The sequence below is a fragment of the Heloderma suspectum genome, chromosome 2, assembly GCF_057233095.1.
Source record: "Heloderma suspectum isolate Gila_16-S chromosome 2, 16-S_ref, whole genome shotgun sequence".
NCBI classification, from domain to species: Eukaryota; Metazoa; Chordata; class Lepidosauria; order Squamata; family Helodermatidae; genus Heloderma; species Heloderma suspectum.
The window spans coordinates 5,013,252-5,041,126 of NC_139459.1; the positions used below are offsets into that span (position 1 = coordinate 5,013,252).

Below are 27,875 nucleotides of genomic sequence, written 5' to 3' on the forward strand. Positions count from 1 at the left end.
ACCTTGCTGACAAAGGTCCATCTAATCAAAGCTATGGTTTTCCCAGTAGTAATGTATGGCTGTGAGAGCTGGACTATAAGGAAGGCTGAGCGCCAAGAATTGATGCTTTCAAGCTGTGGTGCTGGAGAAGACTCTTACGAGTCCCCTGGACTGCAAGGAGGTCAAATCAGTCCATCCTAAAGGAAATCAACCCTGAGTGCTCATTGGAAGGACAGATACTGGAGCTGAAGCTCAAATATTCTGGCCACCTAATGCGAAGAGAAAATTCCCTGGAAAAGACCCTGATGCTGGGAAAGACTGAAGGCAAAAGGAGCAGGGGACGGCAGAGGATGAGATGGCCAGTAGCATCACCGATGCAATGAATATGAACCTGAGCACGCTCTGGGAGAGAGTGCAGGACAGGGAGGCCTGGCGTGCTATGGTCCATGGGGTCACAAAGAGTTGCACACGACTTAACAACAACCTATCTCAGCTGGTAGAGCACGTGCTTAGCATGCTAAAGGTCCCAGGTCCGTGCTTAGCATGCTAAAGGTCCCAGGTTCGATCCCCAGCATCTCCAGGTGGGGCTGGAAAAACTCCTGCCTGAAAACCTGGAGAACCACAGCTGCCAGTGTTGACAATTCTGGGGTAGATGGACCAAGGGTTTGACTCAGTAGCAGGCAGCTTCCTATGTTCCTAACCTTTAAAAAACAAGTAGCCGTTTCTTAGCTACATCTTCCCGCAGGCCTTCCCCATGTGTTGGCCTACCCCTTCCATGCTCCCTCACGGTCGGCTACACTGACTACGGGCGATGGGAGCTATCGGCCAAAAAGCTGGAGGGCCACAAGTTGCCCAACCCCGGAAGTTGGACATAAGGTATCCCGGAAGGACAGACACCGGTGTTCCTTGAACGCCCTACAGGGGGCCCCGTAACAACAAGAAAGCACACCCCACGCCCGCTTTGGCCAATGAAAAACCGGGGCCGGTCTCGATGGAAGTTCTCCGCGGGCGTTTCCTGCCGCCTCCTCCGGCCGCTGAGCAACACCCTCATGGGGCGGGCCTCCCGGAAGGGCCTCCGGGGGCGGATTGCCGTTGCCGGGCAACCGCGGCCGGCTGCGGCTGTTGCGCAGCCTGCGCGCGTGTGTGATGTTCCCGGACTCGCCGAGAGCGGGGCTGCCGTAAAGCGCGCCGCCGTAAAGCCGCCCCTTCGCACTGTCTCCCGCCGCCGCCGGGCGCAAAATGCCGTGAGCGGCGCCCGGTCGGTCGGGCTTGCGGACGGTGGTCGCGGGCTGAGGCGCGAGAGCGAGAGCGAGGGAGGCGAAGGCGGGGTGACCCGGCTCCGTCCCATGCTCCGTCGGCGGCGGGCCGCCCTTTCCTCCCCCTTCATGCGGGGCCCGGGCCGGGGCTGCGCCGGACACTCCCCCGCCCGATATGGCCAGGAAGACAGTTAGCAGGAAGCGGAGAGCGGCCGCCCCCGCCGCGGGGCCCGGCGGAGAGCAGGTCAGCCCGGCGCGGGCGCTGTGGCGGCGCGGGCCGCGCTCGTTTGCCAGTCTCCTGAGGAGGCGGGCGGGGGCGGGGGCGGGGGCGGGGGCGGGGGGCGGCCTGGCGCGGGGCCAGCCGACCCCCGCAGCGCCCCCGGCCGCGGAGAGCCAGCGCCCGCCTGCAGGTGGCGGCACCGGCGTCGTCGTTCGTTGCCATTGCCGCCGCGCCGCCGGCGACCGCAGGGCGAGCCGGGCACAGCGCCCGCGGGGAGCGGGGCGCCGCGGCGCAGCGGCACGCAGGCCCGGCCCGGCCCGGCCCGCCGTGGACGCAGGCGGTCTGAAGCGGAGGTGCGCGGGGCGGGCGGGCAGGAGGCGCGACGTTTGGCGCCAAGTGCGCTCGGAAAGTAACTGTTGTTAGTCCCCGCCACACATCTGCGTATCTCCGTACGCCCCCCTCCGTCCGTGGCGGGGCGCGGGGCGCTGCTGCTGCGGAGCACTGGGGGCAGCCAGCCGGCAGGGGAGGGCAGGGCAGGGCAGGGGAGGGGAGGGGAGGGGAGGGGGCTTAGGCTGCCCTTCTCCCCCGCCCGCGCCCTACGGAGACGGGGCGGCGCGCAGGGCACAAGACGCGCGACAGCGCCGCCATCCCGGCCACGCGCCCCCCCCCCCCGCGGGGCTTGCAGGCGTTGGCTTCGGGCTCTCAGCGGAGGGGCGCTGGGGGAGCCTCCGCCGGCCCCGGCCCCGAAGCCCGCCGCCAGCGCCCTCTTCTTCGGGGGGCCCGCGGCCAAGACGCGCAGGAGCAGCCGCCGGGGCTGTCGTTGCCCGCGCCCGCGGCAGGCCGCCTCTGCCCTGGGAAGGCGCCGTGGCCCGCGCCTCCCACGGATCCTTTCCCCTGCGCCAGCCGCTGGACGCGCGCCGGCCCGGAGGGGCGATGGGAACCGCCCTGTGATGGGGGCGAGAGCAAGCGGGCTCCCGCGCGGCGCCAGACTTCCCCGGCTTCCGTGCGAGCCGCGGGACGGGCGGCAGCGAGGGAGAGCCCGCGGTGCGCCCTGGGGCGGCGTCTGCAGGCCCCCAGCGGGGCAGGAGGAGGCGGACAGGGCTGGGTGCGGCCGAGCTGCCCTGGAGAGCCGCCGGCCGGCCCTCCCTCTGCAGCCGCCGGCTCGTCCCCCCCCCAGACCCTGTTTAGAATCGAGGTTCGGAGCCTTCTAACCGACGTGGCCGAACGCCAGGGGAGCGGCCGGCGCGGCGGCTGCCCCCATCCACAGCGGCCAAACAGCGCCCGGGTCGAGTCGCGATGCTTCGGACCGGCTGTAAACGGAGGGGACGGAGCCGGCGGGGCTTGGCTGTCCCAGGGAGGGGGCAGGTCTGTTTTCAGTTATGGGGAGTGGAAAGGGCAGGCGGTGTGTCCGCATGAACGGCTGCCGCTCCTTCGTGCAGCCCTAAACCTTGCCCCCTTAAATGGCCACTTTGAGCCTTGCAGCCTCGGGCCTAGGCCTCCCAGAAGCAGTTGCCCGGGGGCGTTCAACTTAACGCTCCCAAGGCTGAATGCGCTTTCTACAAAAATAAAAATAGTGTGTGTGTGTGTGTGTGGGGGGGGAATCCCTGCTGATCTTTTTTCTTTTGAAAAGCAGCAAGTTGGGCAGAAAGTTTGGCCACAACTCTTCTGGATTTGCTAGTTTTCTATGTGCAGGGATCTTATTTTTATGTGAGGAGCATTTGGACAGGGGAGGGTGCTCACGTGATTGTAGTGGTACTGTCTAGATGTATCATAATACCTCCATGAGAACTAGGCCTTAGATATTTAGGTAACACAGACACTTACGGCTCTGTGAACATACCTTGTAGATCATCAGTATAGTGATAGTTGATTATTTCCTGTTCTAATCCAAGAATTAATTTATTTGATTTATACTCCACCTTCCCCCTCCCCCAAAAGGAAGGTGCTCAAGGTGGCCAGTAAAAATAAATATGAAAGCAACTTACAATAATAGGTCAGGGGTTAGATCAATGGCAGAGTGGAATTCCTTGCCCCCTCATTCCCATGGTAGCCCCTCCAGTCCCCTGAAAATGCTACAGGAGAAGATCCCCCTGGATGGGGTGAGCTGTGGTGTGTAAGGAAGAAGGGGATCCCCCCAAATTGGGTGACAGTCCCTTTCTCTCTCAGAAGGTCCTTTCCTTTTGCAGAAGGGATCCAACCCCAGATACTTAATAAGGCAAAATGAGCTATATAAAATAAGCTATATATAAGCTAAGATACATATTGTATTTAACGTTTTAACTTTTGTAAACCGCCCAGAGAGCTTCGGTTATGGGGCGGTATAGAAATGCAATAAATAATAAATAATATAATTCGTATTGATTCCTCATACACAGTGCTGGAAAATAGCAGTCTGCCCAAGCAGTGTTCTTCATTGCTGAGCAAGAGCTTCAGTTTCCCAAGCAAATCCACCACACTTACTGCTGTTTTGCAGGTTGGATGGTTTGTTTTTCCTTATGACATTGTTTGGCGGTTTGTAATGCATTCTGCTTTCTCCTTTCTTTTAGCCCTCCTTAGAAGGAAGCCTCTGATCTCAGAGGCTTCCAAGTATCCAGTGCCCTACTGGGCCGCTGCTGGCAGGGTGGGAGGAGTGACAGAGGCAATTTTCGCTTCTCCAGCCTCCTTTTATGAAATAATCCTCCAGACAAGCCTCTGGGCCCATCTAGAGATGGTGCAAGGGCTGGAGATACTGTAGGATTCCTTGTATCCTGCACTCTGCACCCGAATGTACCCTTTTCTCTCCTTTAGAGGCCACATTTGCAACCTTGAGAAGCAGCTGGTGCGGTTCTCTTTGCAGCAGCTGCGAGCAGGCGGGGGATCGGGACTTAGAGCCCCCTATGGCCTTGGGAGGGGGACTCCGAACAATCCTATATTCCCTAAGATGCTCTCCCAAGGACCATAGGATTGCTCTCCCCAAGACTTTAAGCTCCTCACAAGTCATTTAAACTTTCAACCAAATAATTTGATGTGATTGTATCAGCCACTTGCTTTTAAATTGGGAGATTCTGTCTTGGCTTAGTGACAGAAACAAAACAATTGTCTTTTCTATAAGTGATCTGAAGTGTTATGGCTTCTGAACATGACTTCTGAAGTCAAATTCAAGGCAGATTGCTGTACCATGTCTTACTAAATAATTTATTTAATGGCTGGCTGGGAATGCTGAGAGTTGTGGGACTTCCTTCTGCCTAAACATGCATAGGATTGTGCCCTAAGTTTATTTTAAGAGATTCACAGAGAATTTTTAAAAAGTATCTGCCTGAAAGTACGTTCTAAATATACTCAAGACACAGTTTTCTTGCCAGGGTTGTTTCTGAACATTAAACTCTGGATGAAATCATTAGAGGTTCAAATGCTCTTACAGTATTTCTTGCTATGGACTTAAGCTGTTTTTTAAATATTGGATTAGCTGCAATAGCTTTCCTTAAGCGATCCTGTGATCTTTGCCTTGTGAAAATGTACATGATTACTTATTTAAAATATTTTTAGCCTATCTTTCAAAGCAGTTTACAAATACCAGAAAGAAATTAACCATAAAATCAAAACACTACCGAAAACCCAATAATAATCACAACAATATAAACAGCATAAGAAACACATCAAATGCACAGGAAAACAACAAAAGTTTTAACTAGATACCTAAAACAAAATAAAATTAGTGCCACACAAATACATCTGGAATGGGTGTGCCATAAATGGTGAGCCCCCGCTTCCCCCCAGTTACTGCCCACCTAACCTCTGAAGAAGGGAAGGGAAACCTGGAGCAAGGCCTCTGAAAGTGATGATAAAGAATAGGTAAGTTCCTGTGGGGACATCCCCTGTAGAACTGGGGTTCCCTGATGGGGATGCCAAAACAGTTTACTTTGGTTTAACGTCTTTATGAAAACATTGTTCTTAATAATCTGTGCTCTTGCAAGCATCATGAGTATCATGCAAAATGTTGATCTGCTGCAGTGAAGGATGCTTTTATATTCTTGTTCCACTAAATGAATCTGGTGGGGCAGGTTAAACAGTCATTTCATGGTAATATGCTATGTACTGTTGATATTTTCCCACAGTATGGCTGGGATCACTCAGTTCACAAAAGGAAGAGGCTCCCCCCAGTTAAAAGGTCACTGGTGTGCTACCTGAAAGGAAGAGAGGTGAGGATACAGAATGAATCCAGCTACCACCGACTGTTGCATGGATATGCAGCCCAGCAGCTGCCCAGTCTCTTGAAGGAAAGAGAATTTCATCTTGGGACCCTTAATAAAGTGTTTGCTTCTCAATGGCTGAATCACCAGCAAGTGGTGTGTGGGACAAAGTGCAACACGGTAAGTACAAACCTCTTATTTCCTTAATTTTCTTCAGCCAGAACTACCCCTGGATATTGTGAGGATACAAACACAAGTTAGAGAGAGATGAAGCAAAGAGTTTAGTTAAAAAGTTACCCACATTTTCTTGGCATTTGTTGTATTTACATACAGCCCCCCCCCCCCCTTGTGTACATGCAGCATTTGCTTTTCATTGAAAGGCAAGAATCAATTACCTTAATATTGTGAAGATTAAATGGACTTGCAGCTAGTTTTTTGCCCATTGGGAGAGGTGTGCTTACAACTGCTTTCAGGAAGAGCTCATAGCTCAGTGGAAGAGCATGTACTTTGGACATAGATGGTCCTTGGCATCTCCAGGGAAAAAGATCTCAAGTTCTACAAAGTTAGCAGGCTACTTTAGGCCGTGGGGGTGGGGCTGCTGTTCGAGACCAGTGACTAGGCAGCTCCATATGTTATGTGAATGGTAGTTTAAATCTAGGTGCATACAGTTCATGTTTTTGGTCACTTTCTCACAATTCTTTTCTTGCATGAATGAGCTGTTGGCTTCAGTCTAATGCGCTTAAAAAAAGAAATACTTTCCTATTGCTGAACTGCATGCAGGCAAGCGAGCAGACTGGCAGAAGGAGGATGGCATGCTCTGTCCCTCTGTGCACAGCATTGAAACACAGTCGGCTGCTGGAGGAGGGATGGAACGCATCTTCCCACCTCTGCCTGCCCCCAGCACCCTGGTAAAATATTTTATAGTGTAGTAACCTCTGTGGCAAGGTTATGCTCAAAAATCCTACAAGCTAGGCTTCAGCAGCATGTGAACTACCGGAACTACCGGAAGTACAAGCTGGGTTCCGAAGAGGCAGAGGAACTAGAGATCAAATCGCCAACATTCGCTGGATCATGGAGAAAGCAAGAGCATTCCAGAAAAACGTCTATTTCTGCTTCATTGACTACGCTAAAGCCTTTGATTGTGTGGATCACAACACACTGTGGCAAATTCTTAAAGAGATGGGAGTACCAGACCACCTTACTGGTCTCCTGAGAAACCTGTATGAGGGACAAGAAGCAACAGTGAGACCCAGACATGGAACAACCGATTGGTTCAAAATTGGGAGAGGAGTACGACAAGGCTGTATATTGTCACCTTTCTTATTTAATTTATATGCAGAGTACATCATGAGAAACGCCGGGTTGGATGAATCACAGGTCAGAATTAAGATTGCCGGGAGAATTATCAACAACCTCAGATATGCAGACGATACCACCCTAATGGCAGAAAGCGAAGAGGCTCTAAAGAGCCTCTTGTTGAGGGTGAAAGTGGAGAGTGCAAAAGCTGGTTTGAAACTCAACTTAAAAAAAAATCAGATCATGGCATCTGGCCCCATCACTTCCTGGCATATGGAAGGGGAAGAAATGGAAGCAGGGACAGATTTTATTTTCTTGGGCTCCAAGATCACCACAGACGGTGACTGTAGCCATGAAATTAAAAGACGCTTGCTCCTTGGGAGGAAAGCTATGGTAAACCTAGACAGCATAGTAAGAAGCAGAGTCATCACCTTGCCGACAAAGGTTCGTATAATCAAAGCTATGGTTTTCCTAGTAGTAACGTATGGCTGTGAGAGCTGGACTATAAGGAAGGCTGAGTGCCTTCGAACTGTGGTGCTGGAGAAGACTCTTACGAGTCCCCTGGACTGCAAGGAGGTCAAATCAGTCATTCCTAAAGGAAATCAACCCTGACTGCTCATTGGAAGGACAGAGACTGAAGCTGAAGCTCAAATATTTTGGCCACCTAATGCGAAGAGAAAACTCCCTGGAAAAGACCCTGATGCTGGGAAAGACTGAAGGCCAAAGGAGAAGGGGACGGCAGAGGATGAGATAGCTAGATAGCATCACCGATGCAATGAATATGAATTAACATATGGGAGATTAATCAGACTGGAGTTTCAAAGTTAATGTTATAGCAGTTGCAAAGATCTAGTGTTGGACTATGATTTTAATTCCTGTGCTGCTGTTTGTGGTTCTGGTACAATGAGCCTTCTGGTTAAATTTAACTGAGTTTGCAGTTGTTTTCCCTGTTCTATGTTCAGAATTGATTGAATAGATGTGTTTGTTGGAGCCTGGCACCAAACAATCTCATTCCAAGGAGTGGAGTGGTTTTACCTCATAGCTGCAAAAAACAGGAAGTGTCCAGGTGTTGCTGTATCTTAATAAGGCAATTAGCTGTGTATCATCTGGTAGAGCAGCCTTCCCCAACCTGGTGCCCTCCAGCTGTGTTGGACTACAACTCCTATCATCCCCAGACAGACTACCATATCAGAAGGGCACCAGGTAAGGGAAGGCTATGGTAGAACATAGCGGTTAGATTGTTGTAGGGGGTTTATTTGCTTGTACTCAAATCTGAAATTTAATTTCTACATATGATCCCAAAATATTACAACTTGTGCTTTATTTCTGGCTCAGTTCAACTTTCTGACATACTCTTTAAAATCTGATGTGATTGCCTTTCCTTCAGCTAGATCCCACATAATTGTCTTTGCTTCCTTGAAATGATGCATTCTGGTGTTTGAAGTTCAAGACTTGGAGCAAATTGCAGCTTCCTGGCTTGTGTAAACATTTCTCCTTGATCCAAAAAGCTCATTTTCGCTCCCATCTCCATCCCCTGGAGATTGTGGGGTACAGTCTCTCAGTCCTGACATTGTACTGGAGTAAACTGGGTGAATTTTGAAGTGTCAAGATTCTTCGTCTTGCTTCCTTAATGACAGGCCAACATGTGGAACAAAATTGGTTTCTGATACATGCTACAGAACTGATTTTAGATCCTTGCTCAACAAAGCACACTTTGTGCCTTTTGGCAACTCGGTATTTCTCAGCCTGACTTCGAGGAGTATTAGGATAAAAGTTAATGTAAATGTCTTCCCCTCCTAATATTTGGGCTAGAGTAGGAAAAACATTTGGGGTAAATACTTCTGTCTTACTTTGGTTCTTCAATATCTTCCTCTTAGCATATGAAGCAGAGTGCTGGTATCTGTCCCTAAACAGTGGCATTTTGGTAAATAATGAGGCAACTGCTCCCTCATCCTTTCGTATCAGGAATGGTTGCTTTTCCATCTGATACAAGAGGTTTGTTTAGAGATTTTAAAAATGTATTATTTGCATGCTGTGGTTCTGTGCAAGGTGAGCTCAGGGTGTGTGCTGCATTTGTGACAGAGGTGGACCACATAAGGCCCCAGAGGCAGTTTTGGGTAGCTGATAGGCTCTTGTTAGACTCCTAAGTATTCTAGCTTTTTCTTTGTTAAAGGTGAATTTCTACCATTTATGGTTGAAGCAAAGCAGTAGGTCTGAAAAGCAGCACAGAAATGCCTTGTAGAATTGTTATCATTTGTCTACACGTTGTGGTGTCCAAAAGCGCCTCCCCCCCAACGCCACCACCGATGATTTGTCTTGCTTGTCCTATTCATAGTGTTCCATTAGAGCGGAGTGAAGCATCTGTCTTGTAGGCTGCTGCAGCGTGCTAAGTAGGTGCGCCAGCTTCTGCATGCAACCTCTTGCTAACTCGTCCTTAATAGGTCTAGAGAAAATGCAGCTGAACAGGATAGATCTGTATAAAGGTAGCAGTGCTGAATTGTAGGTTGCTGTGGTGCGTTACTGAACAATTCACCATCTCTACTTTCAGTGGCTTCTTGCCACTCAACACTCAAATATGCTCATCTTTGCATTTGGGTTCCTGTCTCAGTGTGCTAGGGCAGACTTAACCAGATTTCTAGTTTTCGTTTTGGTTCTACTTACACTTTCAATGGAGACAGCTTCAGGAATGGTGGAGTTCGGTGCAGGGGCAGAACTTTATATCAGGGTGGGGCTATGTCCAGGGGCCAACTTCCCCACTGGAGCCCACTAAGGGCTGCACCCTTGCCTGCCCCTGCTGCACTGCCGAACCTGCAGCTGAAATTTGGTGGCACAGCGGCAAGCCCCCTGCCCCTGATTTCACTGTAAAACAAGGCTCATGGGAGCACATGCATGGTTTTATAGTTTTTTGCTGTTGCCACCGCAGCAAGAAATTGGAGAGTGATGCAGGCCACACAAAAGGCTGAGGCCTGGGATGCGCCTGTTGCCCACTCCTGCTCCAGATTATAACAAAACTGTCCAAATATTCATGGGGTTAAATCCTTGTTCCTAATGGCTGCATTTGAGATCAAGGTTTGCATTTGAAATTTTTGAGACTCTGTCAAACAGTAGTGCTGTTCCATGACTTGCAGCCACATTACATCTGCCTAGATCTTTACACTTCTACTCAGCTTACAGCTATTACACATTTTACCAATTATGGTAATTTACTTGCTTCCATCCTTTCCAAGATCAAGCTTTTGACAGTTAGTGCTGAAAAAGTATGTTTAAATTCTACAGATGTGGTCCATTGAGTAGTATAAACTCTAGGTTCAGATCGCTGCTCACACATGACATGGCTCATATGGCCTTGAGCCAAATCTCTGCATGTAGTAGCATCTTCCTACTTGTAAAATGGAAATAATAGCAGGCTTTCTCTAACATAGTCTAATAGTGACTATAAAGCATTTTGCATGCTAGTAGTAATATTGCACATTCAGACAAGACAAAATCCCAGGAGGCTGATCGCTTGGGCATCTAAACAATGTTGCTTTGGAATTAGAAACACATTTCCATGTCTGTCTCTGGAGAGCTAATGTTTCCATATGTTGATGCTGGTGCCTAGGAAATATCAAGTGTGCATAGAAAGGCTTTCTCGGTAGCTACTTCATAACTTTTCACTGAAGCTTTGGAACAACCCCTAGACTCAGTACCGTACTGTAACTAAGCTGAAGTATGTGGAACTGAAATAATTGCACAGCCTTGCCTTTTTTACCCCTGCCACCATTTCTCTCCTCTTCCTCTGTTTGCCTTGTGTCTATTTTTAGTTTGTAAGCCCCTTGGGGCAGGGACCTGTCCTCTTATTGTTGGTAAAGTGCCACGTACAAAGATGGTACTATAACTAATTAAATAAAATTGTCTCATACTGAATCAGACCATTGGCCCATCTAGCTCTGTATCCTCTGGTGACTGGCAGTGGCTCTCCAGGGTCTCCAACAGAGATCTTTCATAGCCCTACCTGGAGACTGAACCTGGGACCTTTTGCATGGAAATCATGTGTTCTACCACTGAGCTAAAGCATCCCCTTTCCATTTGGGCTACCATTTGCTGGCTGTGGGGTACTGGAGGTTTGGCTGGTGGATCTATCGGGTTTAGATACCAATGTGTGTTCTAGAGGTCTGTCAGAACTGAAGGTGATGTGCTTACTGAAAGTGCTAAAGCACTTGTTTGGTTTGACCTTTAACAGCCAGAATTAAGTAGGTATGGGTTAGGTTTTATATCGACATTTTTATGTATGTATAAGCTGTCCAACTGCACACCCTTTTAATTTAGTTTAGTAATGCAATATAATATGGCTGTTTATTAAGTGTTATTGACAATTAACAGCCTTTTTTAAAGGATAAAATTTTGAGCACCACTAAAACATGCCGTTTTCCTACTCTAGAAACATCAAGCAATGCAATGGACAACTTAAAGATGTAGACCTGCTTCAGATGTAATGGGAAATCATGGTTCCCTGTTACGTTAATGAACCTTAGCCTTGCATTGTGCCTCTGAGGAAGAGATTGGAAGCTTTTGCTTCTGATTTTAAACAAACCACAGTTCTCCATGACACCCGACCTTGGGGAACTGTGGCTTATTTAAATTTGCTAGCGAGAAACGTGGTTTGATCCTGCTTTGTTCTTAAACCATAATTTAAGCAAACCAGAATTCCTTGACTTCAGGCTTTATGGAGAACTGTGGTTGATTTAAATCAGAAGTGAAACTCCAGTCTCCTTGGCAAGGAACCAGAGGGAAAAGGGGGATTGTGCAAATTCAAGGCTCACTGTGGTTCATTCACCTCACTGGAAACCATCTTTTCTCCTAGGGGCTGTTTGCACAACATAACAGCCCAAGGTTATTTAACCCACAGTGAGGCTGGGGTATGTGCGTCTGCTGTTTTGAATATACAACTCCTGCTCGGGGGTTGTTGTGTTGTGCGAACATGGCGAGTGTGGGATATGTGAGGGTTAAACAATCCTCAAATAAGCCATTATCTGTTTTAGGTTGTTTAACTCCTGCATAATCTATGCTTGCTTGGGTTTGCACAGGACGGCAACCTCAAGGAAGGGTTGCATATGCAAAGTGGTGCCTGTGGGCCACGACAGGCCATGGCATATTGTCAGAACCCAGTCATTATGTCTGTACTGGACACAGGATCCCCTGCCTATTCCTTTTTTGGGGGAAAAAAAAAAGGTCTTATGGCTAGAAAAAGTATGTTAGAAAAAGTATGCAGTAATTAGTATTGGGGAGAAGTTTGTATGGCTACATATTGTAGGAGATGCATGTGACGCACTGAGAACCGAATAGGGGTGTGTTAAAGGTTTTTTCTTATAACCAAATAACTGATATAAAGTACAACAGTGGTCTGTCTTGTGTAGAAAACAGTCTTAAATGAAAGATCTGAATGAAGTGATGCACAAAAATCATTTATTGTAGTAGTAGTAGTAGTATGCTTTCAGATATTCAAAGCATTTTACATTATCTTGTTGTATTCTTTTCTACTGCTCAGCAAGGTTGGTTAACCCTATCCCCATCTTGTTTATAGTGGGACAGTCCTAGACACTGAGGGATACTGGCTTGCCTTGGGCTATAGTAGTTTTATGGCAGAAATTAGATGAACTGGTGATGTCCTGGTTCTCAGTTCACAAGTTACACCAGCATATAGTAATCCCAACAGCATGGGCTACTCTTCATAGGAAGCGTATTTAATGCCCTGTGATCAAAACATACTCTGTGTTGATACAACCTTAGGAAGGAGCCACCTAAACCTGTTTTTACAGCTTTCTAATACAGGTATTGATTTCTTTCAGTTGTTTGTGGTTGATGTCCAGACTGGTCAGATTACCAAGATTCCCATTCTGAAGGATCGGGAACCTGACATGGTAAACCAGCAGGGATGTGGGATTCATGCCATTGAGCTGAACCCTTCAAGGACCCTACTGGCTACTGGAGGTGACAATCCAAATAGCCTTGCGATTTATCGTCTGCCTACGCTTGATCCTGTCTGTGTTGGAGATGTAAGTTGCCTTGCATAGCAAAGGTGTGGGTGGTGTTTAGGTTAGTTGTCAGATGTTGGAGGTGGTGGTGTCTTTTTATGTAATAGGGATGTTTAATATTTTCAAGTTGAGTGGGACATTGAAGGGTAATTGGCTTGGTTGACTTCCTGCTTACTTGTTTACAATCCTCTAGGGTCGGGTTTCTTTGGATGCCTTTTAAGGGAATAATTCGGCTTGCTTGTTTAAGAAAATGTACCTGCATTCTGTGCTAAAGCAAATACATGAAACATTTGCCTTGATACTATTATCTTAAACTCTCATTCTTATTTTCTTTCTTTAGGATGGCCATAAAGATTGGATATTTTCAATTGCGTGGATCAGTGACACCATGGCTGTTTCTGGTAAAATTTAAATTTCTGCTAATGGCTTTACTTCTATAATGAGTCATGACACTTAGCAGACTGAAGCTTCTTTTGTAACTTACTGAAGTTTCCAAAGTGTTTTTTGAAGGGTGTAATTTTTAGGCATATCTACGCTAAATGGTTAAACTGGTCATAGTTGTTCCTTTCTAATCATTCCCCCTCCCTCTATCAACCCCAAAAGAACTCTGAGAACTTTAGTTCTTGTGAGTCTCTTAACAACTTAATATCTCCATCAAATGACAATTCAGAGTTCCTTGGAGGGTGTACCGATTTCTAAATAGAGCTGACTTAAATTCATTGTTTTGCATTGATTGTCAAGAAAAAATATATTTAAATAATATTTAGGGTTTTTTATAACTCATGTATTTTCTAAATAAATGTGCAGCTTTTAAGCCCAACATATTTGACAGAGGATCATAGATTACAGTGTAACAAAACTAAAATTATACATTATGGAGTTCGCATTAAACTAAGATTTCATTCTAAATCAGCTTATTTTTTTTTAAACGAGCCACTGGCTATATAGTTTTTAAAATCCAGTTTTTAAAAGAAAAAGAACTGATTTTTCTTATCTGTGATAGTTTCTTGGTGAGAATTCGTGATGGGCAAGCGGCTGTGAAATTGGGGAAGTTTCTAATGCATCTGTAGCCACTGCATGTTTGCATTAGTAGTTTGGATTTTTCCTGGGAAGCTACCACTGTACGATGTCTTGCATATCTATCCCCCCACCCCACCTCAATAATATTTATTTTGGAAGATGTTGTATAACTAGTGCCAATACATCTCAAGCTAGATCTAACCTCCAATAAAGTTTTAGACTAGTTTTGAGCATCCTGTGGATGCTCTCAAAATATAGGGCACCATGCATTAGGCCACAAAATATAGGCCACCATGCATTAGGAAGATCTCTACCACAATTTCCAAGGAAATGCCTGGGTGCTATGCAAGAGCTTGGGACTTACTCAAGTCCCTTGTATTTCATCTGAACTTATACAAGAGGATTTTTCCCATTGTGTGAATTCTCCTGGAATACTTTAAAGTTTGACATCAAAGATATCAGATGTTTCTCCCAGTGACTCTGGAAGGCTTTGCTTGCAAAAAACCAAGAATTACCTTGTTTAGGGTCTGGTGAGGCAAGCAATAACTCGTGTCCAGAAACGTTTGAGAGCAGGTTTGATTCACTGCAAACCCAGCTTGGCCTTATGGCCAGCGTTTTTATTTTCTGACGTGTGTACATTCTGCATAAAAATAAGCCACATTTTGTGTCAAGGAAACCCAGATTCTGCCATCATAATTAATTAATAGCATATTCCACACATCTCATGATGTGGCATCCAAGATCTGGATTTTCAAAGAGTTTTGTCATTTCATTCTGAACTACAGCAGAGAACAGAAGGAAAGAATTATAGAATCATAGAATAGTAAGGTTGGAAGGGGCCCACAAGGCCATCAAGTCCAACCCCCTGCTCAATGCAGGAATCCAAGTCAGAGCATTCCTGACAGATGGCTGTCCAGCCTCGACTTGAATGCCTCCAGCGTGGGAGAGCCCACCACCTCCCTAGGTCATTGGTTCCATTGTCATATTGCTCTTACAGTCAGGAAGTTTCTCCTGATGTTCAGCCGGAATCTGGCTTCCTGTAACTTGAGCCCATTATTCTGTGTCCTGCACTCTGGGATGATCAAGAAGAGATCGTGGCCTTCTTCTGTGTGACAACCTTTCAAGTACTTGAAGAGTGCTATCATATCTCCCCTCAGTCTTCTCTTCTCAAGGCTAAACATGCCCAGTTCTTTCAGTCTCTCTTCACGGGGCTTTGTTTCCAGTCCTCTGATCATCTTCGTTGCCCTCCTCTGAACCCTCTCCAGTTTGTCTGCATCCTTCTTCAAGTGTGATGCCCAGAACTGGACACAGTACTCCAGATGAGGCCTAACCAGTGCTGAGTAGAGGGGAACTAGTACTTCCCAGGATTTGGAAGCGATGCTTCTATTAATGCAGCCCAAAAGAGCATTTGCCTTTTTTGCAGCCACATCACATTGTTGGCTCATCTTCAGCTTTTGATCTACAACAATTCCAAGATCCTTCTCGCTTGTAGTGTTGTTGAGCCACGTATCCCCCATCTTGTAACTCTGCATTTGGTTTCTTTTTCCTAGGTGCAGAACTGGGCATTTATCCCTATTAAATGTCATTCTGTTGTTTTCTGCCCATGTTCCATCTTGGAGAGTTTGGCAGGGGGCTAGCATATGTGTTTAATGCATCCTTGGGTCTGCTGTCGTGTGCAGGTTCCCGAGACGGTTCAATGGGGCTCTGGGAAGTGACAGATGAAGTCCTAGCCAAGAGCGATGCAAGACGCAACTTGTCTCGAGTTCCCGTCTATGCTCATATAACACACAGGGCTCTGAAAGACATCCCCAAAGAGAATACCAATCCAGACAACTGTAAAGTCCGGGCTCTTGCCTTCAACAACAAGAACAAGGTTAGTAAAATAGGCAGGATTCCCAAGGTATAAAATCATTCCCTTTTCTGATGCTAGAAATAAGATGAAAGTCACTGTGATCCTGGAATTTCAGTTTTTGCTTTTTAGCCAATCAGTTCATTGGTTCCCTTCTGATTAAGAGAGCCTTAAATAAAATGTCTTTTGTTTTCTAAGTTGTCAGCAGTGATGTATCTGAATGTTCCAGAAATTAGCATGTGGGATTTGTGTATTCCACAGAACCCATTTTCTTTCACTCTTGCTGTTTTACTTAAACACATTTTACCCGCTCCTATTGTAGTCTGCCCCAAAATGCAAATTAAGAACATAAGAAGAGCCACGCTGGATCAGACCAAGGGTCCATCTAGTCCAGCATTCTGTTCACACAGTGGCCAACCAGTTGTCGACCAGGGACCCACAAGGAGGACACAAGTGCAACAGCACCCTCCCGCCCACATTTCCCAGCAACTGGTGTACATAGGCTTACTGCCTCTGCTACTGGAAATAGTGCATAGCCATCAGGCCTAGTAGCCATTGATAGCCTTCTCCTCCAGGAATTTGTCTAACCCCCTTTTAGAGCCATCCAAGTTGGTGGCCATCACTACATATGGTGGTAGCGAATTCCATAGTTTTATATATGCGCTGTGTGAAGAAGTCCATCCTTTTATTTGTCTTCAGTCTCCCACCAATCAGCTTCATGGGATAGCCCCTTTGGGTTCTAGTGTTATGAGAGAGGGAGAGAAATGTCTCCCCATCCACGTTCTCCACACCATGCATTATTGTGTACCTCTATCCTGTCTCCCCTCACCCTCCTCTTTTCCAAGCTAAACAAGCCCAGCAGTTGTAACCTTCCCTCATAGGGGAGATGCTCCAGCCCCTTGATCATTTTAGTTACCCCTTTCTGCACTTTCTCTGTTGTGGAGGAGGAGGACCCCCACATTTTTATAGGTGCTACCAATTAACAAAATAAACGAGATTAATTCTGTGCTGTTTGTCTACATTGTAGAGTAGAACTGCCCAGAGAGCTTCGGCTACACTGTGAACCGCCCAGAGAGCTTCAGCTATGGGGCGGTATAGAAATATAATAAATGAAATTAAATGAGAAGACTTTTCATCACAGAATTTGTAGTTGTGAGGAACTCAAGGCAGGCACTTATTTTGCTTCCCATTGGTCTGCCAAGGCTAATAGAAAGTGAAAATGTGATGATGATCTATATTGCATGTGGTGAAGGCACTTGGGGGATATGATGTCCCATATTTTCTGGGAGCAGTGACCTTTTAGCATAAGGGACTTGCTTCTAAAATAAGGGGCATCTTGCAGTCCTGGTTAACATTTGCCATCAGGTTTCAAACCTTTTCATGTGGTTCTGAGGGCTGAAAACTGAGTGTTTCATTTTTAATGAAACCTGTTACACTGGATTTTTAACAGCCCCACACCAGTGCTTAAAGGTACATGGAAGTCCTTTGTTCCCATCTCTGGATATTGGCTTGTACCATTCTTTCTTCCAATGCTACCCTTTTGACTTTCAGTTACTTACTGCAGCCCACTGAAAAACAATACTTTAAAGTATTCAGTAATACTTAAAGCAACCCTTTAAGTTATGTCAGTGGTCTTGTCTCCATGTTGCAGATGAGAGAGGCTGGGAGGAGATACAAGTCTGTGTTGGTGCTGAGGCTTGGAGACCTCTACTGTAGATCAGTCTCCTTGTTTTTAGTGTAGCATAGTGGCTAACTTTTAATACTTAATGATGCCCTCCATAGATGTTTGAGACTGGCAGGTGGATGATAAAACTCTTTTCTTCTAGGAGCTGGGAGCAGTGTCCTTGGATGGGTATTTCCACCTCTGGAAAGCGGAATACACACTGTCAAAGGTGACTTGCTACATCTGCTAGATAGCAGATCTGATCTGGTTTGTTAACCCAGTTAACAACATTAAACTAGAGTTTCCTGATTTGAATATAATGGAAACTCTGGCTTAATGCAGCTTGGGAGTGAAGCCCTGAAGCTGACGTGTGAGGGAAGGGTGGAGGGAGGAGCATGCAAGCCTGACACTTGTTGCTGACTTGGTGTATGATGTTGGGAAAGGTAATCCAAAGGCAGCCAGTGTCTCTTAGATGCAGTCTTTCATTCTACATCACTGACATTTTCTGCCTGCAGGATTTGGAAAAAGCTCTATGTTGGGGTTCATTCCTTAATGAACTTCAAGACGAAATCAGGTTTTTTTGGCCTGTCAGGCTATCTATTTGGGACTCTCAGAGTTCCCCCCCTCCCGATTTGAAAAGGTCTCTGTTAAAAAGGAAGGGGGGGGGGAAATCTGGTGTATTCAATTTATAACACTTCCTAACTGTTCTGCAAACTAAGACTTCGATTCTGTGTACAGTTACATGGGAGTAAACTCCATGGAAGTTGGTGGATAAGCATGAGTAAGCATGCCTAGAATCAGACTCTAAAACATACAGCACTGTCCTAAAGGCTGTCTTGCCAACTGGAATGTGATCTCTGAACTTCTATGGACAAGCTAAATGACATTGCAGAGAACTGTTACCACGGATGGACGTTTGCAACTAGTTTTGAAAAGGGTTGCACTCTTCTGAAAGACCAGATACACAGTTTGGAGGTTCACCTGTTGTTGTGCCATTTATGGAGGTGCCAGTCGTGTCAGCTATGACCCTACCTGGAGAAAGTCGGCTTTGCCTCAGATCCACATGCTCTGATTACAATTAGGAGCTTAGACTACTGCAGTCACATACGTGCATTTTCAGAATTTGGGGAGGGAACAATGGCAGATGTCAAGCTAGTTCTGTATTCAGGGCATGTGGTTGTAGCTGCGAACCCAATTTGGGGGCAGGAGAGCAAAGCACACAGTTTTGTACCTCATTTCAGACCATCTTTGAAATTAGTCCACTTATCCTTGCCCCTGTTCTTACATTACTATCATATTTAGGTAGATATAGAGGTTGGAATGTTGTGTCTTGTGTGTAGTTTATTCCTTATATGTACCTCATATACTCCCTTCTGCCTTTTGGCCAAGCATCCTTCATTGCTTTCATTGTTCAGTAGCCCAGAATCATACCTTTCCTAGGAAATCATTCTGGCTGTACTGTAGGTTAGTTAATAGATAAATGTAGAGTCTTCAATTTAACTTCCTTGAATTGGAATTTAGATCTTGTATTGTTTATGGTCCTTTGTACTGATTCTTATGGGAGTTATTTTCTCTCTCTGATTCTTTCAGTTGCTGTCAACAAAGTTACCATACTGCCGGGAGAACGTTTGTCTAGCCTATGGTCAGGAGTGGTCTGTGTATGCAGTTGGATCTCAGGCACATGTCTCTTTCCTGGATCCAAGGCAGCCTTCCCACAATGTTAAGTCTGTGTGTTCCAGGGAGCGAGGCAGTGGTAAGGACTCTTCACAGTCAACTTTCCTGTTGTTACTAAGGGTTCTGGGAGGGTTTAGAGTGCATTTGAAGAACTTCAGAACTCTGTAGCGCTCACCCAGAAGACTGATATTGTGGAAGTGCCCCTTCTGCTATATGCAGCCCATGCCACAGGAAGGGCGAGGACAGGTGTCAGCACTGGCCATGCAGTCTGCATCTTCTGCATTGTCTTGACTGCTCTAGTTCTCTAAGCTGGTGTGCTGATGTGCAGATACATTTTTCTTGAGGTACTTGTTAGTTGTAGTCTTATTCTTATGTAAATCCATCATGAGTGTTTGCTCAGAGAGGTTTAGGGAAATTAGGGACACTAATGCATACATAAACCTCTTATGGGATCGTGTGTGTGTGTGTGTAGGTGTATATCTAAACTACAACCTGGAAAAGGGTTGGAATATAACACAGTGAGTCATGATACACGTAGATGTTGAAGTATCCACAAAGTCAGTTCAATATGGCAAAATCCACTGAAAATAATAGAAATATAGAAGCTAAAAGAGACCTCATGGGTCTTCATCAAGTCCAATTCCCTGTCAGAAGCAGAAATTCTAGTCGGTCATCCAGCTTCAGTGATTCAATACCACAAATAATCCAACCAAATGCTTGCATAACCTGCTCTTACCCTCATAAGTGATAGAGTTTCTGCCATTTCCTTAGGCAGGTTCCAGGGCTTCCCCCATCTTGGCAGTGCGAGTGATGTTGCACATCATGGTGAATTGGGAAGGAGGCATGTTACTGCTCTTGCAAAGATTTCCTTTACGCCTAATTGTATGGGTGGTGTACATTTTTATCTTTCTTCGAATTCCCTTGTTCATGCAGTACAGCATGATGTTAGCTCTGTTTGCACAGACACTGCATTGCTGACTTGTATTCAGCTTGAGAGCTTTGCCTCTCCCCCGCCATCTTCTTTTATGCATTGCTGTTAGTTCCTTCCTGAAGCAGCAATTCGTGCTGAAATGCAGATCCTTTCACCCTATTTATTTCTTCCCATTTTCCTAATGAATGCAAGTCATTTTTTAATTAGGATCCTGTACTCTGAAGTGCTTGCTACTCCTCACAGTTTGATGTCCTTTGCAATTTTCTCCTCCAAGTCACTAATTAATTTATTCAATATTGCTGTGATAGTGCAGAACATTGTGGTACCTCAGTTACTGTAACACTTGGGCAGATGCTGAACCACTGAGTACAGTTTTCTAGCCACTTATGCACTCGTGTTAACTCTACTCCATGTTGTTCTTAGAAGCAAGCCATGCAAGTTAGTGTGTCCAAAGATATACAAAACTCTAAGTTTATTTCACCTACTGGCTTCAACTTAACAAAAAGATGTATCGGTCTTTTGTAGAAAGAAACCCAATTTGGCATGATCTTCCTTTAACAAATCCGTGTGTTATTTTCTCAAGTGCCAACTTCTTATTCATGTTTGTGTGAATATGAGTTGTTCAGAGTTTTTTTCCCTAGGCATGAAAGTGAGACTAAGTCGTCTCTCTCTTAAAGATAAGCAGTTCATTTGTATTTTCCCACCCCTCTCCGCCTCTGACTCTTTAATCTTTTATTCCAAAATCCATAATAGTGTAATACCTTTATTGGGCCTGTCAAAAGATCAGACAAAATGTGCAAGCTTTCAAGGTCTCTAGATCTCTTCATCAGTCAAAATGTTAGAAAAAGCAGGTTTGGGGGGAGGTCGGGGGGAATGACTTGAGGTTGAAGTCATCGTGTCTGCATGATCACAGTCTTGAGGTAGAATGAGCGAGGAGGGGTCAGCAGACATTCAAATAAAGCTTTAGCAGATGATGTGATGGTTTCAGTTCCACCTGGAGTTTCCCCTAGGACTGATCTCATAGGCTCCAATACAACCATAACTTTGGTCAGTAACCAGAGGCAAAAGAGGTAAGCGTGATGGGCCTGAGCTTCAGCTCCCAAAAGCATAGGCCCCAGAGCTTTGTTGGAGCACTAGTTTTCTCTTTGTGAAAACTCGCATTTCAAGCCCACATGGTAGTACAGAGGAGGTGGGACAATGTGTTGCCGTTGCAGACTACAGCTCTTGGGAACTCTGTTCATTGGCAGAGAGAATTAATCACCTGGCTTCACACCACCCTCTGCAGTGGCATTGCATAAAAATCCACTGTTCTGTCTGCCTGGAATTTGCTGAGCTGTATCTGAACAGGCCCCATTTGCTGAGCACATTTTCTTTTGACCTCATTTAGTATAGCCTAAATCTGTAAGGAGTTACTCGTAAGTGGTCTGTGCTGCAGTAGCATCCACTCATTTCACATGAGTTTTGTTTTGTTTGACATAGGGACAATTGTCTTCTACCAAAGAATTGCCCAGTTCAGGAAAAACACAAAGCAGCTTTCTGTTAATCTGGTTACTGTAACATCCCTGTCCCTCTTCCATGACAGGTATTCGCTCTGTGAGCTTCTATGAACACATTATCACAGTGGGTACAGGGCAGGGTTCCTTGCTGTTCTATGACATCCGAGCACAGAGGTTCCTGGATGAGAAGCCTCCACACAGTTGCTGCGCATCGAAATTAGGAGGAAGCGAAATTCTCAAGTTGTCAACTGGCAAGGGTTGGCTGGTGAGTAGCTTGTAGCTGGTACGAGACCGGTAGACTTGCCATAAAGATTGCCTAAAAGAGTATTCCAGGTATCAGGACCCTTTGGAAGAAGCTAAAACAAGGCTTCCACTTTTCCTGGCAATGAACTCCAGAAACTAACTGCTATTGGAAGCACTTACTTTCCCTCTCTCTAAATGTTCTTAGTTGGTGTTAAGTCTTCAAAGTGAAGGTGGAAGGATGGGCAGTTGGCTCAGGCTAGGCTTCAGTTGGATTGGTGGCTTGAATCCTAAACACTTGCACTAGCCTAATGGTTTGTGATACTTCCTTGCCTGTAGCTGCTGCTGCTGTACTCCCACCTTATAAAAAGTTTGGACTTCCAAGTTAGAATCGCAGGTGCTCTTGCACAGTAGCTGCCATTCACTTTATTGATGGCACAAGATATGTTCCTGGGGACTCCCAACCCTCAGAACACGAAATGCAGGCCATTTGCAGGAAAGGTCATGACTAATTTGGTTGCAGGCTCAACTTATGTGAACTTTCCTTTGACAGAATCATGATGAAACCTGGCGGAATTACTTTTCAGACATCAGCTTCTTCCCAAACGCTGTTTACACCCACTGCTACGACTCGTCTGGCACGAAACTCTTTGTGGCAGGAGGTCCCCTTCCATCTGGACTCCATGGGAATTATGCTGGTCTCTGGAGCTAATAACTCTTTTTCAAAACAAGGCTCTCCAGTGCGATTTTTTTTCCTTGTCCACATTTTCTTTCCTTTTTTAAATAAGCAAACAAAAGAATTGTGTGATGACATTGTTCTCTTCTGGTTTTGATGCAACTTGGGGTTAACTATTTTTTGGGAGGGGAACAGTGTCTTCTACTGGTCTCCTAGCAGTTTTTGTACATCTTTGTTTTTTTTTGTTTTTTTTGTTTTAAACTCCTTTGATCTTTATACAATGGGTTTTTAACCCTTCCCCTTTTTATTGCATTCCCTAAAAATGACTGAGTCTTTGCTCCGAGCTTAGGCTAACCAGCCATTCATGTCCCCTCATCCACTTACTTCACTGTGAGGTAGGAATCCTCCACTAGATCGGCTGCTGCCGAGCTTTCTGTGAAAGCCCAGGGGCTGTGTGCGCGTGTGTGTATGTGTGTGTACGTACGTACAGGTACTTTTGTCAGTCACATTACCTGGAATAAATAACTACTTGTAATTAAAGGGAAAAAATTAAAAAGTATTTATATAATGAGATATGCTACTACTTTAGCCACAGAGCCCAGCTTGCATCTGGCTTCGTGTGATTTTGAAAAGTACAAGTTTAATGATACTGTGTATGTCACTAGGGTCCATTGGGCCTGTAACCCAGGCCTGTTGCGCCTTTACCAGTTGGACCATCGCTCTTGCCTTCTCTTTCCCCTTCCCACCCCTAAGGATGTATCAAAAGATGGTGTAGTGGTGTTCGGTTCATGAGAATGCTGTGAAGGGGAGAGTACCTGAAGGAGCTGTGTGTGGGTTTCTTTCTTTTTTGGGCGTGGGGAGCCTTTGGCAACCTGATGGTGCATGCATGTGAGGTTTTCAGCTGTAGCAGCAGTACCTGCAGCACTGGTAGGTGAACCCCCTACTCTTTATGAGGTTGGCCCACAGATAGCCTGCCAATAACAGTTTTAACCAGCTCCCCCATGTTGAGAAGGTTGGATTACCTTGCTGATAAATACAAGATAGGCATCAAACTCCGAACACAAATCTACCTCATGCCAGACAGATTGATTAGATTTCACACTTCTATTTTTTTTATGTAATATTTATGTTTTTAGTCCCTTTCATGTAATGCTAAAATGTTTATTCTACAGCTTCCATGAGTTGAGTCACACATAATTCCGCAAGGAAACACACAACCCATAGCCTAGGCTTCTAAGACTGCCTTCTAAAGTAGCTCACAGAAGCTATTAGCCTGCAAAATTTTTTACTAGGTTGTTAAGACTCTAGTAGCCTACATTTCCTTGCTGGCTGCCAAGGAAGAAAAGCCCCCTTCCCAGCAATTAGAAAAACTTAATGTGATTAGCCTCTTGACAGGCTAGTAAAAAACCCTGTCTTCTACCAGCTGAGCAAGGAGTGGAGCAGTGCATCAGCCTCTGACGGTGGAGTACAGGAAGCCCCTTCCTTTGGTGAGCACAGAAGCCAAGTGGGTTGGTAGCATCAGCCCATTCATGTGTCTGCATGGAATTCCTTGTCAGCTCTGGCTACCAGGCAAAATACAAAGCTGTGGTAAGAGATACCTTAGGTGTGCCCAAGCACTTGTACCTAGCCAGTGTGTTTTTTGGCTTCCTGATGAAGTCCCACAATGGCCCAGATGGTTGCATTATTGGCTGGGCTATATCCCATCATTAACCCCTCTACGTGGGATCATCCATTTCTTTGCAGTACAGCCACCTATAGGTGTGGCAAAGAAATTAGACTGCTGCTTTTCAGCCAAGATGAAAACTATAACCCAGGACAAAATTGGAGCTTCAAGCACTTATGCTTGAGTTGGCTGGAATTCAGACAGGCAAGTAATGCTGCCCACTTTGTCAGGGCATACTGTTGTGCTGTGAGAGTACTGCTCATGTTCTGTGGGAAACAGTTTAAGGCTGTAGAGAACCAAAACGATCCACCTCATAGGAGATGGCTTTATGTATGATTCAGTGCTCTGGCCTGGTCTCCTTCTAAGCAGCTTCTGTTGGGTCTGGGTAACACTGCCCCGTATCAACATTGGGTGTGAAGTGAAGCTTTTAATTGTTCCCAGTATGGAGAAGCAGCACAACTACCTGCCATGGGTGATGGTTGTATCTCTAGGACATCTATCCTCTGGAGGCATGCCTGGAACAATGACTCGGACAGAGAAAGATGGGTTGTGCTCCTCTGAGGGCAGGTATTCCCATATTCTCTTCTTGGGTGGGAGTAAGAGTGGACTATGTCTGTCCTGGAACCCAGAAAAAGCATATTCCGTGTTGACATTACTTCCTTGTGCTCCTTCCAGGGACCTACTTGAATGAACAAACCTGAAAGCATTTCCCATGAAATGGGGGTGTTTATAGAAATATCTAAAAGTGCTTCTGATGTCAAGTGTTGGGATCCTTGTCCAATCTGAGAGTTGGGAAGCTGATGGCTGGAAGAGGGTGCAAAGCTGCAGCCATCTGAGGCTGTGTTGTGCTGTTAAATTCACAGCAAATGTGAATTTAACAGTCAGCATCCACTCAGTGTGGTGCTGCAGTCAGTCCCAGCTCTAGGCATCTATACCTGCACGACACATACGATAATAAGCACGTATGTGTATATATAAAACATCTTGTAGGTGCCTGTTAAAGCTATAGTGTGTGCAGTGGCCATTGGTGGGGATGTGAAAGAGCCCTGTCTCATGAATAATTACTCAGAAGTCAATCCCGGTGAGGTCACGAGGTCATACAGTCAAGTAAGTTGGGTAGGATTGCAGCATAAATTGCTTGGTTCCATTATAACTCATAGTAGAGCACATGCTTTGCATGCATGAAGTCTCAGCCCCAGTCGCCGGCATCTGCAGTTAAAAGAACCATGAGGAACAGAGCTGGCAAAGGAATCGCGGCCTGAGACCTTGGCAGAGGTGCTGCCAGTGCGAACAAACATAACAGGCTCCGTGGGCCACTGGTCTGACTCCATGGAAGACGGGCTCGTCTGCCTGCTGTAGTCCGTACCACGTTGCACTTGCGTTAAGCGCCAGCGTGAATGTCGGGATTTGTCTGAAATGTGAGGTAGAAATGGACACTTCTTCCACTAGGGCTGCCGAAGAAGGACAAGCCGCTCCATGAAATCTCTCTGAAAGGGCCACTGGCGTTTAAAAACAGGCCTCCTCTGTACTTTGAAGGCTGTACTTGGATTTCAGAAGTAGCTGGTCTAGATAAAAGCCCTCCTGTAGAGAAAAGGGTTACAAGTTATTCTGTAGGGGTGAACACAGCTGGAAAAAGTTACGCTGGAGTTGAAAGTCTGTGTAACATTTTGAGGAAAGGTCTGTGGGCAAGATATTGGATTCCTCGCCAGCTCCTGCTTATGGACCTCTTCAGGAATAATGGCATGTATTGTGTGTGTGTGTGTGTGTGTGTGTGTGTGTGTACACGCATACAGTTTGGATGTAACACTTTCTGCGTGTATTTTTGAATCATTCCAAAAGCTCTACCTTAGAGGAGAATGCTACTGTCAGAAGAGGCCTATGAGGGATATTAATATTGAGTGAACGCTTTGTTTCTGAGCTAGGCCTAGCCCTGCCTACAGTTCACAGCAGTAGCTAGTACTGGGGACTTGGCAGCATCCGGCTCAGCTGCCTGTGTGGGGAGAACATTTCACTACACATCGCACCTCCCTTGTACGTTTGAAGGGCCATCTCTGTAGGACTGAAGAAAAGGATGCCTAATTCTATCTACTTGTTGGGGTACACCAGTGATTTGCAGACAGCAATAATTTGCCCCTACATTAACAATCTCACCAACTTTGTGCTAGATTAAAACCATACAAATCAAGAAATAAAACTGACTTAAAGCAGGTAAATGTAATTGAATGGTATTTCAGACTATTTTAACTAACTGCCTAGATGTAGAAGATGGGTTTTCTAGAGCTGTTCTTACAAAATATAAACTGCAGTGCTACGTGTTCCATTTCTGTATGCTTGGCCCTTAAATCGTTGTTGTTGCTGCTCTCTGTCCTGCCCCCTCTCCTATCCACATGTCAGAGTTGTGTCTAGACTCTATCCTGTATTCCCTTGTAGTGAGTAAGTATGCTGCTCTAGAAAAAGGCATTTGACTCAGGTCTTTCTGTCCAGAAGTTACCATTCTGTCCTCTGGAACTATCCATGTGATCTTTCTCAAGCATCCCTGGGGAAGTCGCAATTGTTCTTTGGCAAATTGTTGGCAAGCAATTATGAAGCCTGCAGCAGAGGAGTGCATCCGGCAGCAATCTGACAATGTGGGTCCACCTTTAGATTTCCCAGGAATGGAGGAGGAGAAACACTTGTGTGACACTGGGCTGACGGCTCAGATTTCACGAAGGAGGAGCAAAGACATTTGAGGATAAGGGGGTTAGATTCAACAAGGCCTGCAGTCCTGATCTTGGAAAATAGAAAAATACTACCCCCCTCCCCTTGAATTGGTGTGCATCAAGAGCATTTGTCTTTATAGCTATAGCAATGATATCAACACCTGCCATTTTTAAACCGTGGGATTTCTGCCTTTGGCATATATAATACCTATATTTAGTTCGTAACAATATGCATTGGCATGTGTAGAACCAGTGGGGGCCGTTTCACACATGTCTGGCGAAAGACTGTGTGCTTGGCAGGGAGCCTCAGTCAATCCCAGACCTCTGGCAAGATATTTGTGTTATATACCAGTTTCCAAATATGTCTGTGGCATTCAGAAATCACGTTTTTAAAGTGTACATCAAATGTATTGGATTTACTCTTTTAAAATTATGTGAAATAGCTCTGAGCTGAGCAAAGAGAGGAGCTCCTGAGGAACAGAATCATAGAATAGTAGGGTTGGGAGGGGCCTACAAGGCCATCGGGTCCACCCCCTGCTCAATGCAGGAGTTGCACATACTTTGGAATACAAGCTTGTTCACCCTCAGGCTTCCCTGAATAGTGTCCCTGTGAAGAATGTCCCTTCTTTCAATCTCTTGAAGTTGAAGAGAATGTTGTGGGCTGGGTGCTGGATTTTAAATCTCATTAAACTTGTACTTTTAAAAATTGGCCTGTGCACCTGGTCTACTTTTATTCATAGCCTCCCACAGTCTCAGGGTTATATGTCACTACAATTTTCATCCAAATAACACACTGGACCAATCAGAGGTTAACGTGCCTTTCTCCTATGGTACCTTGATCTTTGTAAAGCTGCCTGTCACAAGATTTGCTGTTTGTCACAGTCTTTGAACTGGATATTTGTTTTGTTTCTATTAAAAAAGAAGATAATGACATATTCTAGCTGCAACCAACTTGTTCAGTGAATTGTAACTTTTTTCCCCCCATTTGATGTTCAGGATTGTGGTGTATAAAATCAAATGTATGAATTTG

At 45.7% G+C, this 27,875-nt stretch overlaps 1 protein-coding gene across 2 annotated transcripts; it reads left to right on the plus strand.

Annotated features, from left to right (window-relative positions):
* Positions 1-1,244: 1,244 nt before the first annotated feature.
* On the plus strand, positions 1,245-27,871 carry DCAF12 (DDB1 and CUL4 associated factor 12). Of its 2 annotated transcripts, XM_084832810.1 has the most exons (9): positions 1,245-1,479; positions 5,550-5,804; positions 12,749-12,955; positions 13,275-13,335; positions 15,634-15,827; positions 17,630-17,695; positions 19,057-19,219; positions 21,654-21,832; positions 22,361-27,871. In XM_084832810.1, exons 1-9 carry the CDS (start codon positions 1,411-1,413, stop codon positions 22,517-22,519), a joined length of 1,353 nt encoding a protein of 450 aa, XP_084688936.1. In that variant the 5' UTR covers positions 1,245-1,410; the 3' UTR covers positions 22,520-27,871. The 2 variants fall into 2 exon arrangements, with proteins under 2 accessions (XP_084688936.1, XP_084688935.1); XM_084832809.1 differs by lacking the exon at positions 1,245-1,479 and having other exon boundaries at positions 5,393-5,804.
* Positions 27,872-27,875: the final 4 nt, after the last annotated feature.